Genomic DNA, 17,500 nt, shown 5'->3' with positions numbered 1-17,500 from the left:
CATATGAACTCACAATTTGTAGAACCCATTCGACGCCGTATAAGCGATCTCACAAGATGTAGTTTCTCTATAAATATCCTTCTTGAAAATGGCCTTGCCAATATATGTGTTGTCTTGTCTAATCATAAAAGATTGTGTCCTGGGCATGACGTTAAAGTGCATCCAGCAGTGGAGGCTCCTCTATGGGGTTTTGGGGCACTAGGTGGTTAACCCCTTTACCACTGCTACCCCAGGTGGCCCTTGGCAAAGGCCTAGTACCTGACTGCCCCCGAGCCAGGGATACGGTGAAGACCTCAACGGCGGAGCAGGCGGAAGAAGGTAGATGTAAGAACTACCACCACGGCTGCGACGGCGGAAGAAGGCACCCTCACATCCATGTGGGCCCAGTTATGGGGAAATAACAACCCAAGACCTCAATGGTGGAACAGGCGAAGGATGATTGCTAACCCTATGGAGCGTCACAACGGCTGGGATGGTGGATGAAGGCTGCAGCAGAAAAGGGTCCCCAGTCGTCTTGGAGTCCATGCCACTGAACCCTGACCCGATTCTGTCAAGGATCGTGTGGTGACTGTCTGTGCACCAGTCTCCCCACGTTAAACAAAGTCACGCACAGGCATCCTCCATAAAGGCATACCCACCTACCAGGAGGATCGTCATACTCGTTACGAGTGACCGCCGATGATGAATCATAAAAGATGCAGACGAGGCGTGTTGGCTGAGTTCTTAAAGTTTACTCCACAGCGTGCTCATCAAAAACATGTAGCATAACACGTCTACGTTCAACAACCTAAACAGGGCGACTGCGCATGCGCTTCAATACTGCGGCATGCTGGGTAATGGAGTTCTTATGTTACCTGGCTCATAACATCACAGTATTTATCTGCCTTAGGCCATCTAGAAGGCCTTAATGACAACAACTCGTGATCTGATTGGCTATTGCAAGTGTTTGTCAAATGTTTGTGTCCGTTCACTTGCAGTGCACAGACCATACTTGCCAACCTTGAGACCTCCGAATTCGGGACGGGACGGGGGTTACCGGGGGATGTATATATATATATATATATATATATATATATATATACATATATATATATATATATATATATGTATGTGTGGGGAAAAAAATCACAAGACTATTTCATCTCTACAGGCCTGTTTCATGAGGGGGTTCCCTCAATCAATTTCTCTGTTCTCAATTGTTGATGACTGATGATAACAACCAAACCTAACCCCCCCCCCCCCCCCCCCGCCCCCCTCCACACCCCGGATTGTAAATAATGTAAATAATTCAATGTGATTATCTTGTGTGATGACTGTATTATGATGATAGTATATCATACTTGCCAACCCTCCCGGATTTTCCGGGAGACTCCCGAAATTCAGCGCCTCTCCCGAAAACCTCCGGGGACAAATTTTCTCCCGAAAATCTCCCGAAATTCAAGCGGAGCTGGAGGCCACGCCCCCTCCAGCTCCATGCGGACCTGAGTCCGCTTTCCCACAATATAAAGAACGTCTACAGTAAAGCAGTCCGTCTGCCGTAAACAGCAATGTTGTGACACTCTTAAACAGGACAATACTGCCATCTAGTGCATTTGATGAAAGCACTTTTGTGCGTGCCACACAGCAATGCATAATCAGAGAGGGTGTTCAGCATGGTTATATAGATAGAACAAGGATGGACAATTCAACCCTTAACTCAACAATGAGTAGATGAGTGTTATGTGTGTGTATATGTGTAAATAAATGAACACTGAAATTCAAGTATTTATTTTATTTATTTATATATATATATATATATTTATATATATATATATATATATATATATATATATATATATATATATATAGCTAGAATTCATTGAAAGTCAATTATTTCTTATATATCTACCGCTTATTCCCTTCGGGGTCGCGGGGATATATATATATATATATATATATATATATATATATATATATATATGAAATACTTGACTTGGTGAATTCTACCTGTAAATATACTCCTCCCCTCTTAACCACGCCCCCAACCACGCCCCCCGCACCCACCCCCCACCCCCACCTCCCGAAATTGGAGGTCTCAAGGTTGGCAAGTATGTTCTTATGCCTTCTGATCTCTCTCTCTCTCTCTCTCGCTCTCTCTCTCTCTGCCCACTACTTGCTGTCCATATCCTACCAAGTCAGACCTACACTGTTCCAATATCAATTTCTCTGTTCTCAATTGTTGATGACTGATGATAACAACCAAACCTAACCCCCCCCCCCCCCTCCACACCCCGGATTGTTAATAATGTAAATAATTCAATGTGATTATCTTGTGTGATGACTGTATTATGATGATAGTATATATCTGATAGTATATATCTGTATCATGAATCAATTTAAGTGGACCCAGACTTAAACAAGTTGAAAAACTTATTGGGGTGTTACCATTTAGTGGTCAATTGTACGGAATATGTACTTCACTGTGCAACCTACTAATACAAGTCTCAATCAATCAATCAAAACTTGTTCCAGGACCTATTTCGGACATTTTCTGGAAAATGGGCGGGGACAAGTGACGTAATGTAAGGGCGGGAACAAGTGACGTAGGCAGAAATTCTTCCGAAGGCGAGACTGTCTCATGTCGCGGCTGGAGGACTCTCTCCAGGGCCTACACTTCGTCGACAGCGTGGCCTGGGTCCTTGGAAGGATTCATTGTGTCTAATTGAGACACATCGATAGAGCTAATTGCTTGTTTTCTCTCTCGAGACCTGACAACTAAACAGGACGAGGAGGAACAAAAACAAGATGGCGTCCAACTAAACTACCAAGGAAGAAGTCAAGATGGCGTTTAGTGTTGAAATAGTTCCTCGTCAGTACGTACATGTACACACATATGATGTGTGATAGAGTAAACGTCGTTAATCATTGTTTGTATCCGGATACATTAGTCCGAGTGCACTTTGAAGCTCTTCGTGCTAGCTTAGCTTGCTAGTTAGCTTAGCTTGTTAGCTGCTAACAAAGAGACGCGGACGTTATCAACACATCGCTAAGTAGAGATCAAATGTGAGTGTAAAGTGTTGTGATTGTGGGAAAATGTGCGAAAGAACGACAGCAGACCACGCGGGGGGACTTTCTCCAACAAAAGCGGAGAACGAGCGACAACTACTGGACGCTGTTTTCAAGAAACATCAAGTTGTGTTACACAGAACAGGTTTGTTGACTTCTTACTCTCACATCTTTACTAACTTTATATTTGATTGACGTGCGAACTATCCATCCATCTTTTTATTTTATTTTACTGCTTGTCCCTCTCAGGGTCAAGGGGGTGGCTGGAGCCTATCCCATTATGTATGTGCTGAAAGATTCATTTGATTGTTTGTCAAAATATAACTGTAGATGTCAACATTGTGTATGCGCTGAAAGATTTACTTATGATTGTTTATCAAAATATAACTATATAAATAAACATGTGTATGCGTTGAAAGACTCATTTAAGATTGTTTATCAAAATATAACTATAGATGTCAACATTGTGTATGTGCTGAAAGATTCATTTATGATTGTTTATACAAATATAACTATAGAAATAAACGTGTATGCGCTGAAAGACTAATTTATGATTGTTTATCAAAATATAACTATAGATGTCAACATTGTGTATGTGCTGAAAGATGAATTTGTTTATCAAAATATAACTATAGATGTCAACATTGTATGCGCTGAAAGATTTATTTATGATTGTTTAACAAAATATAACTAGAAATAAACATGTGTTTGCGCTGAAAGACTAATTTATGATTGTTTATCAAAATATAACTATAGACGTCAACATTGTGTATGCGCTGAAAGATTTATTTATGATTGTTTATCAAAATATAACTATAGATGTCAACATTATGTATGCGATGAAAGATTAATATAACTAGATATAAACACTGAATGTGCTGAAAGATTAATTTATGATTGTTTATCCAAATATAACTATAGATGTCAACATTGTGTATGTGCTGAAAGATTAATTTGATTGTTTATCAAAATATAACTATAGATGTCAACATTGTGTATGCGCTGAAATATTCATTTTTTATCAAAATATAACTATAGATGTCAACATTGTGTATGTGCTGAAAGATTAATTTGATTGTTTATCAAAATACAACTATAGATGTCAACATTGTATATGCGCTGAAAGATTAATTTATGATTGTTTATCAAAATATAACTATAGAAATAAACATGTGTATGCGCTGAAAGACTAATTTATGATTGTTGATCAAAATATAACTATAGATGTCAACATTATGTATGCGCTGAAAGATTCATTTATGATTGTTTATCAAAATATAACTAGATATAAACACTGAATGCGCTGAAAGATTCATTTATGATAGTTTATCAAAATATAACTATAGATGTCAACATTGTGTATGTGCTGAAAGATTCATTTATGATTGTTTATACAAATATAACTATAGAAATAAACATGTTCATGCGCTGAAAGACTAATTTATGATTGTTTATCAAAATATAACTATAAATGTCAACATTGTGTATGTACTGAAAGATTCATTTTATGATTGTTTATCAAAATATAACTATAGATGTCAACATTGTGTATGTGCTGAAATATTCATTTATGATTGTTTATCAAAATATAACTATAGATGTCAACATTGTGTATGTGCTGAAAGATTCATTTATGATTATCAAAATATAACTACAGATATAAACACTGAATGTGCTGAAAGATTAATTTATGATTGTTTATCAAAATATAACTATAGATGTCAACATTGTGTATGCGCTGAAAGATTCATTTATGATTGTTTATCAAAATATAACTATAGATATAAACACTGAATGTGCTGAAAGATACATTTATGATTGTTTATCAAAATATAACTATAGATGTCAACATTGTGTATGTGCTGAAAGATTAATTTATGATTGTTCATCAAAATATAACTATAGATGTCAACATTATGTACTGTATGCGGTGAAAGATTAATTTATGATTGTTTATCAAAATATAACTATAAATGTCAACATTGTGTATGTGCTGAAAGATTAATTTATGATTGTTTATCAAAACATAACTATAAATGTCAACATTGTGTATGCGCTGAAAGATTCATTTTTTATCAAAATATAACTATAGATGTCAACATTGTGTATGTGCTGAAAGATTAATTTGATTGTTTATCAAAATACAACTATAGATGTCAACATTGTATATGCGCTGAAAGATTAATTTATGATTGTTTATCAAAATATATCTATAGAAATAAACGTGTATGCGCTGAAAGACTAATTTATGATTGTTTATCAAAATATATCTATAGATGTCAACATTATGTATGCGCTGAAAGATTAATTTATGATTGTTTATCAAAATATAACTATAGATATAAACACTGAATGTGCTGAAAGATTCATTTATGATTGTTTATCAAAATATAACTATAGACGTCAACATTGTGTATGTGCTGAAAGATTCATTTATGATTGTTTATCAAAATATAACTATAGAAATAAACGTGTATGCGCTGAAAGACTAATTTATGATTGTTTATCAAAATATAACTATATATGTCAACATTGTGTATGCGCTGAAAGATTTATTTATGATTGTTTATCAAAATATAACTATAGATGTCAACATTGTGTATGTGCTGAAATATTCGTTTAGGATTGTTGTCTTTATCAAAGTATACATATAGAGGTCAACATTGTGTATGTGCTGAAAGATTCATTTAGGATTGTTTATCAAAATATAACTATAGATGTCAACATTGTGTATGTGCTGAAAGATTAATTTATGATTGTTGATCAAAATATAACTATAGATGTCAACATTGTGTATGTGCTGAAAGATTCATTTATGATTGTTGTCTTTGGTAAAAGCTTAACTCTTTTAGGTTTTGCCCACATTTAATTTATTTTATTTAGACTCACCAAGTTGATGTTTTTCGAATGATGGGCAACATTTTAAAAAAGTGCAGTTCCCAGTTAACAAAGGGATCACTGCAAACGCGTGTATTCTTCGACTGTGCTCCCTTGAACTGGCGTGTTTGCTACTTTTCTCGTTGTCTTTTCGTGGAATGTTACAATCTTCTGCCTTTTTTGACGACTTCTCGGGGAAACTCTGAAAAAAACATTTATCCTTTTCGTGATTTGAACAGTTCCAACAGGCTTGGGGCATTTTTCTTCGTAAAAGGCTAATTGGCGCCTGGTACCCATTGAAAACAGACGGTGGCTTGACCACCACGCATATTGAATTAGCCGGGCGTGACGTCATGTGAATCCAAGCAAAATGAAGATGAATGGTCTTGTGAGGATGACGCACTGCTTTATTTTTATATAGTTCAACAAAATGAGACCGTTTCAGACACACAACATTTTTGAGAGGTTGATGTTCCTCTCAGTTAGTAACAATGTGTAACAACATCCATCTGTACATTTTCTACCGCTCGCCACTCTCGAGTTGCAGGGTGCTGCGGCCATTCCCAGCTGCACTCGGGTGGAAGGCGGTGTACACCCTGGACAAGTCGCCACCTCATCGCAGGGCTAAAACAGATTAGGCAAACAAGCACTCATATTTACACACTGGGGACCATTTATTGTTGGCAATCAGCCTATGCATTGTATGATAATGTCAATGAGGGATTATTAATCACTGCTATGTTGAAATTGTAACTAATATTGATACTGTTGTTAATAATATTGATTTTTGTTTCACTACTTTTGGTTTGTTTTGTGTCGTGTTTGTGTCTCCTCTCAATTGCTCTGTTTATTGCAGTTCTGAGTGTTGCTGGGTCGGGTTTGCTTTTGGAATTAGATTGCATTGTTATGGCATTGCTTTGTATTATTTTGTTGGATTGATTAATAAATAAACAAAAATAAATAAAAAATCTGTTTTTGAAAAATGAGAATCAATACTGAATCGTACAACGTGAGAATCGCGATTTGAATTCGAATCGATTTTTTTCCCACACCCCTAGTAAACATTTATTTTTAATAACCAACGTCGTCGACGCTTGATTATTAAAAGAACATGCGTGTCGTAAATGGTCTCCAAGTGAATGTGGGAGCTGTGCTTTTAAGAGGAATTATTGATGGCTAGGGACGTTTGATAAGAAATTATCGAGTTCGAGCCTATTATCGAATCCTCTTATCGAACCGATTCCTTATCGATTCTCTTATCGAGTCCAGATAGGTTGCTGTATATGGGGAAAAAACACACAATATTTGGTTTAACAAAAGCTCACTTTTATTATGTAAGGAAAAAATACAATCTAATAAATAAATAAATATTGACTGTTACCACCCTATAAAAATAAAATGAAATAAATAAATATTGACTGTTGTTACCCAAAGTATATTAAGTGGGGTTTTTCCAGAAAAACAAATATATACAGTAACACAAAAACAACCTGTCTCTGTGATCACTATAGGTGTATAAATAATAATATAGTGTTAAATAAAATCAGTCCCTTGGGCACAAAACTGAAAATAATACAGCTCTCTAAAAAGTGCACTTCTGCTGCTACTTGACATAACTGTTTGTTATGATGCTTTGACATTTTTGCACTTTATTTCTTAATTGAAAGAAAATTCTATGAAGAGAAAAGTTGTTTGCAAATGTGGTTACAATGCTAAAAAATGAAACGTTAAAGCTAAAAAAAGAAATACACTTTATTGAGTTAACATTATTTCTTTATAGGGGGAAAGATGTGATGTTATGAGCTAGGCTAGGGATAATAACTACTACATTACCCAGCATGCAACGGGAGTGACAAGCATGCGCAGTAGCCCCGAAAAGTGTTGTTGCATGTCGTCACCCGGCAGCTAAGAATGAGGTTATGAGCACGCTGTGAAAGTAAACGTCAAGAACTCAGCAAACACGCCTCGTCCGCATTACCGTATTTTTCGGAGTATAAGTCGCACCTGCCGAAAATGTATATTAAAGAAGGAAAAAAAAACATAAGTCGCACTGGAGCCCGGCCAAACTATGAAAAAAACTGCGACTTATAGTCCGAAAAATATGGTATTTATAATTAGACAGACAACACATATACAGTGTGATTTTGTTTTGTTTGCAAGGAAAGAAAAACAAAAGTTAAAGATATATGTTGTGTATATATATTAGTATGTGCTGCGGTTGCTTTAAGAACGTTGCGACAGCTGCCGTAAAGGAGGTGCGTTGCTAGCCTGGTTGCTATGTTTCCGTTTGGTCGTAAAAGTGTGGGTCATGTGTTTGTACCCTGCTCAAATCTCTCAGTAAAGTTATTCATTGGATTATACCTTTTGTTTTGAACTTTATTACACCTTGGAGCGCTTTTTCCGGTCCATTGTTTTTCCTGCTTTCGCTATCTGCGCCTAATGACTGAGCTACGTGACGTCATTTCTTGTGATGTCCCCCGGGGCATTTCTGGTCGGGACAGGATTCGTTCCGAGGGATTCGAATAAAGAATCAACTATTTTTCTTTACTATAGTGGTCTCGATAACGGGTACCGGTTCTCAAAGAGGGATTTGAGTCCGAGGACTCGGTTCTTTTCTTATCGAACAATCCGGGAAAACCGGTTTCGAGTATCATCCCTATTGATGGCGATACTCCATAAAAACACCACATAGTAAAACATGTCTTGGTAAGCCAACAAAACTACCATAAAACTAGTATTTTATATGATGACAAAACATAATATGAATTATATTTTTTATTTCCTGTATGAAGGATTTTGAAATTGACATTTTTTGTACTCACTGTCCCACGTTTAATTTTAGTGGCTCAGACAAAAGTATTTCCCATGTTTTTATTGATTGTTTAGCTACACACTTTAAACATAACACACAAAATAACCCAACTGCTGTCATTGTGTTAACAGTGTCAGTCAAAAACTATTTATATTCTCTTTTAATCTTATTTACTTATTTACCCAACAGACGTCCAGCAGCCCCCCCACATTAAGGAGGAAGAGGAGGATCCACAGCACGCCCACATTAAAGATGAAGAGGAGGAATGTTGGATCACTCAGGAGGAGGCTGATCTCAGCAAGTTTCCACTGACTGTTGTCTCTGTGAAGACTGAAGAGCATGAAGACAAACCACCTGAGTCCTCACAGCTTCATCACAGTCCAAGTAAGCACATATCATTTTATTCTCAGGGCATTCAATCCATCACAACTGGACTGTTCACTTTGTCTTAGAAGACGTTTGTCCTCTCATCCAAGTAGGCTTCATCACTTCATGCTCATAGACTTAGTCTTAAAGTACCAGTAGAGTGGAAAAAGAAGTTAACGTTATATGCTTAGTTGTGTTTAATTGTATCCATTAAACCATATCCAATTGTATTTACAATCGAGAAAGTATGTGAAAATACCGTCCTTACATCACAAAATGCCACAAACTCAGCCATTTTTAATATTCCGCTCGGTAATTTCCGTAGATTGACATCACTGGAAGACCACTTCTGCACTTTGACCATTGTATCAGATCAGTCATACTGGAAATATGCAGAAATTAGAGAGCGCTGTGCTGTCTTATCATTCACAAACCCTATTTAAAGGCCTACTGAAAGCCACTACTACCGACCCCGCAGTCTGATAGTTTATATATCAATGATGAAATCTTAACATTGCAACACATGCCAATACGGCCGGGTTAGCTTACCAAAGGGCAATTTTAAATTTCGCGCGAAATATTCTGCTGAAAACGTCTCAGTATGAAGACGCCTGCGCGTGACGTCACGGATTGTAGAGGACATTTTGGGACAGCATGGTGGCCAGCTATTAGGTCGTCTGTTTTCATCGCAAAATTCCACAGTATTCTGGACATCTGTGTTGGTGAATCTTTTGCAATTTGTTCAATGAACAATGGAGACAGCAAAGAAGAAAGCTGTAGGTGGGAAGCGGTGTATTGCGGCAGGTGTTGTGCCGGATAACGCACCCCCGCCGTAGAATGCACCCCCTGACTGTTGTGCCGGATAACACAGCCGGTGTTTCATTGTTTACATTCTCGAAAGATGACAGTCAAGCTTTACCATTGGCCTGTGGAGAACAGGGACAACAGAGACTCTTACCAGGAGGACTTTGAGTTGGATGTGCAGACGCGGTACCGTGAGTACGCATGCAGCTGCGGCTTCCAAACATTTGATCGCTTGCCCGTACGTGCGTGCCGCTATGTGCATGTCACGTACATAACTTTGGGGAATTTGGGGAAATATATGTGCTGTATGAACTTTGGGGAGGTGAACGGTACTTTGGGCTGTGGGATTGAGTGTGTTGTGCAGGTGTTTGAGTTGTATTGGCGGGTTATATGGACGGGAGGGGGGAGGTGTTTGTTATGCGGGATTAATTTGTGGCATATTAAATATAAGCTTGGTTGTGTTGTGGTTAATAGAGTATATATATGTCTTGTGTTTATTTACTGTTTTAGTCATTCCCAGCTGAATATCAGGTCCCACCCGCCTCTCACAGCATCTTCCCTATCTGAATCGCTCCCACTGCCCTCTAGTCCGTCACTCTCACTTTCGTCCTCCACGAATCTTTCATCCTCGCTCAAATTAATGGGGAAATTGTCGCTCTCTCGGTCCGAATCGCTCTCGCTGCTGGTGGCCATGATTGTAAACAATGTGCAGATGTGAGGAGCTCCACAACCTGTGACGTCACGCTACTCGTCTGCTACTTCCGGTACAGGCAAGGCTTTTTTTATCAGTGACCAAAAGTTGCGAACTTTATCGTCGATGTTCTCTACTAAATCCTTTCAGCAAAAATATGGCAATATCGCAAAATGATCAAAAATGACACATAGAATGGACCTGCTATCCCCGTTTGAATAAGAAAATCGCCTTTAAGAATATTATTAATAATAAAATATAAAGTTAGTAAACATGTGAGATGGGGCTGGGCGATATGGACGAAAACAGGCAAGGCTTTTTTACCAGCGACCAAAAGTTGCGAACTTTGTCGTCGATGTTCTCTACTAAATCCTTTCAGCAAAAATTTGGCAATATCGCGAAATGATCAAGTATGACACATAGAATATTATATATGCATGCCCTAGTAAAAAAAAAAAAAAGTCATATTTATTTTGATTGTTACATTTTGAAGTACATTTGTGCAGGTGGGTGCGAATGTACCAATTACCAGAGCTGTACACACACACATATACATACATATACATATATATATATATATATATATATATATATATATATGTCTTAATAAGGTTATCCAAAAAATAGTGCTCGATACCGTAGTAGAGCGCAATATATGTATGTGTGGGGAAAAAAATCACAAGACTATTTCATCTCTACAGGCCTGTTTCATGAGGGGGGTACCCTCAATCGTCAGGATTGAGGGTACCCCCCTCATGAAACAGGCCTGTAGAGATGAAATAGTCTTGTGATTTTTTTTCCCACACATATATATATATATATATATATATATATATATATTCTCATTTAACAGTTAATTAACACATAAATTAACACAACTGGAAATAAAGTGAAGTGAAGTGAATTATATTTATATAGCCCTTTTCTCTAGTGACTCAAAGCGCTTTCACATAGTGAAACCCAATATCTAAGTTACATTTAAACCAGTGTGGGGGGCACTGGGAGCAGGTGGGTAAAGTGTCTTGCCCAAGGACACAACGGCAGTGACTAGGATGGCGGAAGCCGGGTTCGAAACTGGAACCCTCAAGTTGCTGGCACGGACGGGCACTCTACCAACCAAGCTATACCGCCAAAAGGATGTAATATGTTACTGCATATGTCAGCAACTACCGTATTTTTCGGCGTATAAGTCGCACCGGAGTATAAGTCGCACCTGCCGAAAATGCATAATAAAGAAGGGAAAAAAACACATAAGTCGCCAAACTATGAAAAAAACTGCGACTTATAGTCCGAAAAAAACCGGTAATTGGAGCCTTTGTAATTTGTTTAAAAATGTTTAAAAAAAAAATAAAAAATTCTAGAGTAAATTATATATCATAGTATAGGTTTTAGGCTATAGTCCCTATCCTTAATAAAAAGCTCTCCCACCCCAGCTTGTTCTTTTCTTCCTGTGAATAATGTTGCAAAGAGTGTGTTTGTCCCCCACTGAGATTTTGGATTAGTTCATACAATAACTTGGTTTACTTGAGTACATGTAAACGTACTGAATGCCTCATGGGACTGAGAAAAGCTGGATGTTTCTAAAGCATGTGTTTGTCTTTTTGTGGCCTGCAGACATGTGTGAAGAACATCTCCCTGAGCAAGAGGAGGGGAGCTTCAGGATGCAGCTGGAAGAACCACAGTCCTCCCACATTAAAAAGAAAGATGAGACGCCGCAGAGCCCTCGCATTAAAAAGGACAAAGATGACCTACTGACCCATTACATTAAAGAGGAAGAGGAGGCGCCACAGTCCCCCCACATTAAAAAGGAAGAGGAGGAATACAGCATCAGTCAGTTGGAGGAGTTCCCAGTGATTGTGAAGGGTGAAGATGATGAGGTCAAAGGTGAAAGTGAGGAGAAGAGAGGGGCGGAGCCTCCAAGCAGCAGCTCAACACAACACATGACAACAGAAGCTGATGGAGACCACTGTGGAGGATCACAAGCAGACAAGCTCTTAGCTCCACTATCAGATAGTGAGGACACAACGTCACACTCTCCTGACACTGATATAAAGTCTAAAGTTGACACGACATGTCACACTGACAGCAAACGATTCAAATGTTCTCACTGTGAGAAAACTTGTAATCGCCGTGATCACCTGAAATTACACATGAGAATACACACCGGAGAAAAACCATATATGTGCTCAGTTTGTAGTAAAAGATTCTCTCGGAAGGAAGATTTGATCAAACACACAAGAACACACACTGGTGAAAAACCTTTTTCCTGCTCGGTATGCGGTAAGTGTTTCCCCCAAAGAAACTGTCTGAAAGACCACATGTATTTACACACTGGAGAAAAACCTTTTTCCTGTCCAATATGTGGTAAAGATTTTGTACAAAGACAGTCTGTAAAAATACACATGCGAACACACACTGGAGAAAAACCTTTTTCTTGTTCAATATGTGGGAAAAGTTTTTCAGTAAGTGGGTCTTTGAAAGTACACATGAAATTACATACTGGAGAAAAACCTTTTACCTGCCAGAGCTGCAACAAAAGCTTTACTGAAAGTTCAAAATTTGTCGTACACCAGAGAACGCACACTGGTGAAAAACCATATTCGTGTTCGAGCTGCAACAAAAGTTTTTCTGACCGATCAGCATTTGTGGTACACAAGAGAACACACACTGGCGAAAAACCATATTCCTGTCCGAAATGCAACAAAAGCTTTAATCAACGATCGGCATTTGTAAGCCACAAGAGAATACACACTGGTGAAAAACCATATTCCTGTTCAAGCTGCACCAAACGCTTTATTGACCGATCAGCATGTGTAAAACACATGAGATCGCACACTGGTGAAAAGCCATATTTGTGTTCAGGCTGCAACAAAAGCTTTTGTACCCGATCGTCACTTGTAAAACACATGAAAATACACACACGAGAGAAAATGTTTAGTTGCAACGTGTGTCGTGAAAGATTCTCTTATCAGTACGAGTGTAACAAACACAAGTGTGCTGGTGAGGACAGCAGCAGTAAATGAAGCGGCAGGGTCTGAAATAAACTGTCAAAATTAATTTTTATTATTTAACATCATCAGTACACATAACTCGTGTAACATAATTGTGTGTTACACAATCTTGTTAAACTGTTTCTACATTCATAAATTATATATTTTAAATTAGTACTTTTTTTCAGTCAAATACACATTTATATGCAACATGTACTTCTATTAAAAAATTAATCAGAAAAATTGTAATATGTATGTATCTACGTATGTATGTGTGTATATATATATATATATATATATATATATATATATATATATATATATATATATATGTATATTAGGGCTGCAACAACTAATCGATTAAATCGATTAAAATCGATTATAAAAATAGTTGGCAATTAATTTAGTCATGGATTCGTTGGATCTATGCTATGCGCATGTGCAGAGGCTACGTTTTTTTTTTTACCTTTATTTATAAACGGCAACATTTACAAACAGCTAAGAAACAATAATCCAAATATTAGGGGTGTAACGGTACGTGTATTTCTATCGAACCGTTTCGGTACGGGGGTTTCGTTTCGGTGCGGAGGTGTGCCGAACGAGTTTCCACACGGACATATTAAGTAGCGTACTGCACGTTGTGTAAACAATACTCAATATGCCGGACATTTGAGGCATTTAAGAAACTCCGCCCTGACAGCCCCGCAATAGAGGACATGTCCGGTGAAAAGAGGACGTATGGTCAGTCTATCCTAGCCCGTTAGCTGCTAGCATGCTAGCAAAAGAGGACTAGCAGCGATCGGTTTCACCGGACGTGAAACCGATCGCTGCTAGCATGCTAGCAGCTAACGGGCTAGGATAGACGGACCATACGTCCTCTTTTCACCGGACATGTCCTCTTTTGCGGGGCTGTCGGGCGGTGTTTCTTAAATGCCTCAAATGTCCGGCATTTTGAGTAAGGGTTGCGTGTACGTTCAGGGTTAAGAAGGTTAAAGGGGAACATTATCACCAGACCTATGTAAGCGTCAATATATACCTTGATGTTGCAGAAAAAAGACCATATATTTTTTTAACCGATTTCCGAACTCTAAATGGGTGAATTTTGGCGAATTAAACGCCTTTCTATTATTCGCTCTCACAACGTGACGTCACATCGGGAAGCAATCCGCCATTTTCTCACTTTCGTCGGTGTGTTGTCGGAGGGTGTAACAACACGAACAGGGACGGATTCCAGTTGCACCAGTGGCCCAAAGATGCGAAAGTGGCAAGAAATTGGACGAAATTTGTTCAAAATACGAGGGTGTGGAGAAAGCCGACGAAATGGTCAGTCGTTTGTTCCGCACACTTTACCGACGAAAACTATGCTACGACAGAGATGGCAAGAATGTGTGGATATCCTGCGACACTCAAAGCAGATGCTGACATCAACTCCAAAACTGGACAGATCAGCTTTCAGGAAAAGAGCACGGATGAGGGTATGTTTACAGAATATATTAATTGATGAAAACTTTATTCATTACTCGCGGTTTTACGTAAATTATTATACATAAACTGTTTACCAATAATTTAGCTTAAAAGCATTTATTTGTTTCAATCATTCGAGTACATTCGGGTAGTCTTGTGTAATGCAGTATTTTGTGTCTATTTAGGTATGGTTAACCTGAGTGCTGAAATCGTGGAAAAATATATGTTCTTAGCGCGCCTGAAATGGGCTGTCTGCACTGTCAACGTGCATGTTGTTGCCAAATGTATTTCATATGCTGTAAACCTAGTTCATAGTTGTTAGTTTCCTTTAATGCCAAACAAACACATACCAATCGTTGGTTAGAAGGCGATCGCCCAATTCGTCCTCACTTTCTCCCGTGTCGCTGGCTGTTGTGTCGTTTTCGTCGGTTTCGCTTGCATACGGTTCAAACCGATATGGCTCAATAGCTTCAGTTTCTTCTTCAATTTCGTTTTCGCTACCTGCCTCCACACTACAACCATCCGTTTCAATACATGCGTAATCTGTTGAATCGCTTAAGCCGCTGAAATCCGAGTCTGAATCCGAGCTAATGTCGCTATAGCTTGCTGTTCTTTCCGCCATGTTTGTTTGTGTTGGCATCACTATGTGACGTCACAGGAAAATGGACGGGTGTATATAACGATGGTTAAAATCAGGCACTTTGAAGCTTTTTTTAGGGATATTGCGTGATGGGTAAAATTTAGAAAAAAAACTTCGAAAAATAAAATAAGCCACTGGGAACTGATTTTTAATGGTTTTAACCCTTCTGAAGTTGTGATAATGTTCCCCTTTAAAAACACAACAAATTGTGCGTGCAGCAGCATTGGTGAGGGAGGGGCAGAGACAGAGAGAGAGAGAGAGTTATGGTTAACGCGCATGCGTCGTCAGGCTCTGCTTTTTATTGATACATTTATCAGATTTAATTTGTTATTATCTATAGCAGGGGTGTCAAAAGTGTGCATTTTTGTAACATTTTCCTTGTTTTATTTGGCAAGTTGAAAGAACATGGCGCCAGTATGCTGGGTTTTTTTTTCAATAAAATACTGGAAATGATAGAAATGTAGTTTGTCTCTTTTATCTGATTATTAATCGAAGTAATAACCGACAGATTAATCGATTATCAAATTAATCGTTAGTTGCAGCCCTAATATATATATATATATATATATATATATATATATATATATATATATATATATATAAAGTGAGTTGAAACCCTCTATCTCACCCATCTATACAAAGCACAACCACAGGGTCCAGATATATACTCATCTGTGTGTAATCAAGATTTTGATCAAAACGTATCAAGTATGTTAATCATGTGTGTTATTACATGTTCTTATGTGTATTATCCCAGTATGTTGAATGAAAGTACTTCAGACTGTAATGATGGAATGTGAAGGTAAAAACCTCAAATGACCTTATCAGATGCGTACGTGACTAAAGACATGAGATGTTATTGCCAGAAAGTACTGAGGTCCCTGGAAACTGTGACTAACAGAACGTAGAACAGATGGCCATCAAGAACAGGATGTTGGGGAAGAATCTGGAAAGTCACAGAAATTACCCGACAGATGACACAATGTAATAGGGTGTACACTTTGTGAACCAATGAACAGAGACAACACTCCGAAGTGGGTTGTAAAATTTGTAAACCAATGAAAAGATGACAACATGTAATGGGATGTATACGTTGTATCCAATGAGAAGTTAACACAAATGTGATGGGCTGTACTCCGAAACCAAAAAAAGAGTTTGTCTCTACGAAGGGTATAAAAAGGGTGCAGAAACAGCTATTATACGGGATTTGTGCCTGGACCAGCCATCGGATGGAAGACAAAGAGGACTCCTGCTTGCTTGGACAAAAACTTCTCCAAAAATCCAAGAAGAACTAATTCGATGAAAGAGACTCTTATTCATCTGAGATCCCCCTGCTAAAAAGCAGAGAGGAAACAGATTCCGATTCCACACTCTGACGACAAGAGATTGAACTGTGATCTGACGAAGGACATCAAGGGCGTCGCCCACCAGAGCACCAGTTCTTGGTCGACGCTGGTCCTCCGGGCTTCCTCTTCTGCGGAGCAGCCAGAGCTTGGGTGCGGTCGCCCTGATCCTGCGACCTACCCAGCTCCTTCCAAACAAAGAGACGGTTTTTGGGGACTTTTTCGGACTATCCCCAAATAACCTTGCGCAGTAAGAAACGGACTGAATTCCAACTTAAAACGGATTTGAAACTACATTGATTTACAATTATATACATTTGCACGGTTTTATGTGAATGACTATTGACGCTGCGCTTACGCTATTGGACCTGCAATAAATACCATTACAAAAATACCAAGATTGTATCCTTTATTGTGCCATTACGTCCTTGACGTAAAAAGTTGGGAATCCTGTGTGTACTACAACTA

The 17,500-nt window shown here is 38.3% G+C and overlaps 1 protein-coding gene across 1 annotated transcript in view; it reads left to right on the top strand.

Moving 5' to 3' along the window:
- The first annotated feature begins 2,621 nt into the window (after positions 1-2,621).
- Positions 2,622-17,500, top strand: part of LOC133575681 (uncharacterized) — a 515,078-nt gene continuing 500,199 nt past the window's right edge. Inside the window, exons 1-2 of the mRNA XM_072912148.1 lie at positions 2,622-3,190; positions 8,924-9,118. Of these exons, the coding sequence (XP_072768249.1) occupies positions 3,073-3,190; positions 8,924-9,118 (313 nt within the window). The 5' untranslated portion in view covers positions 2,622-3,072. The remainder of the gene's footprint in view (positions 3,191-8,923; positions 9,119-17,500) is intronic.

Source organism: Nerophis lumbriciformis, linkage group LG33 (assembly GCF_033978685.3).
Source record: "Nerophis lumbriciformis linkage group LG33, RoL_Nlum_v2.1, whole genome shotgun sequence".
In the NCBI taxonomy this organism is placed as follows: Eukaryota; Metazoa; Chordata; class Actinopteri; order Syngnathiformes; family Syngnathidae; genus Nerophis; species Nerophis lumbriciformis.
This window is presented reverse-complemented; position numbering and strand designations above follow the sequence as displayed.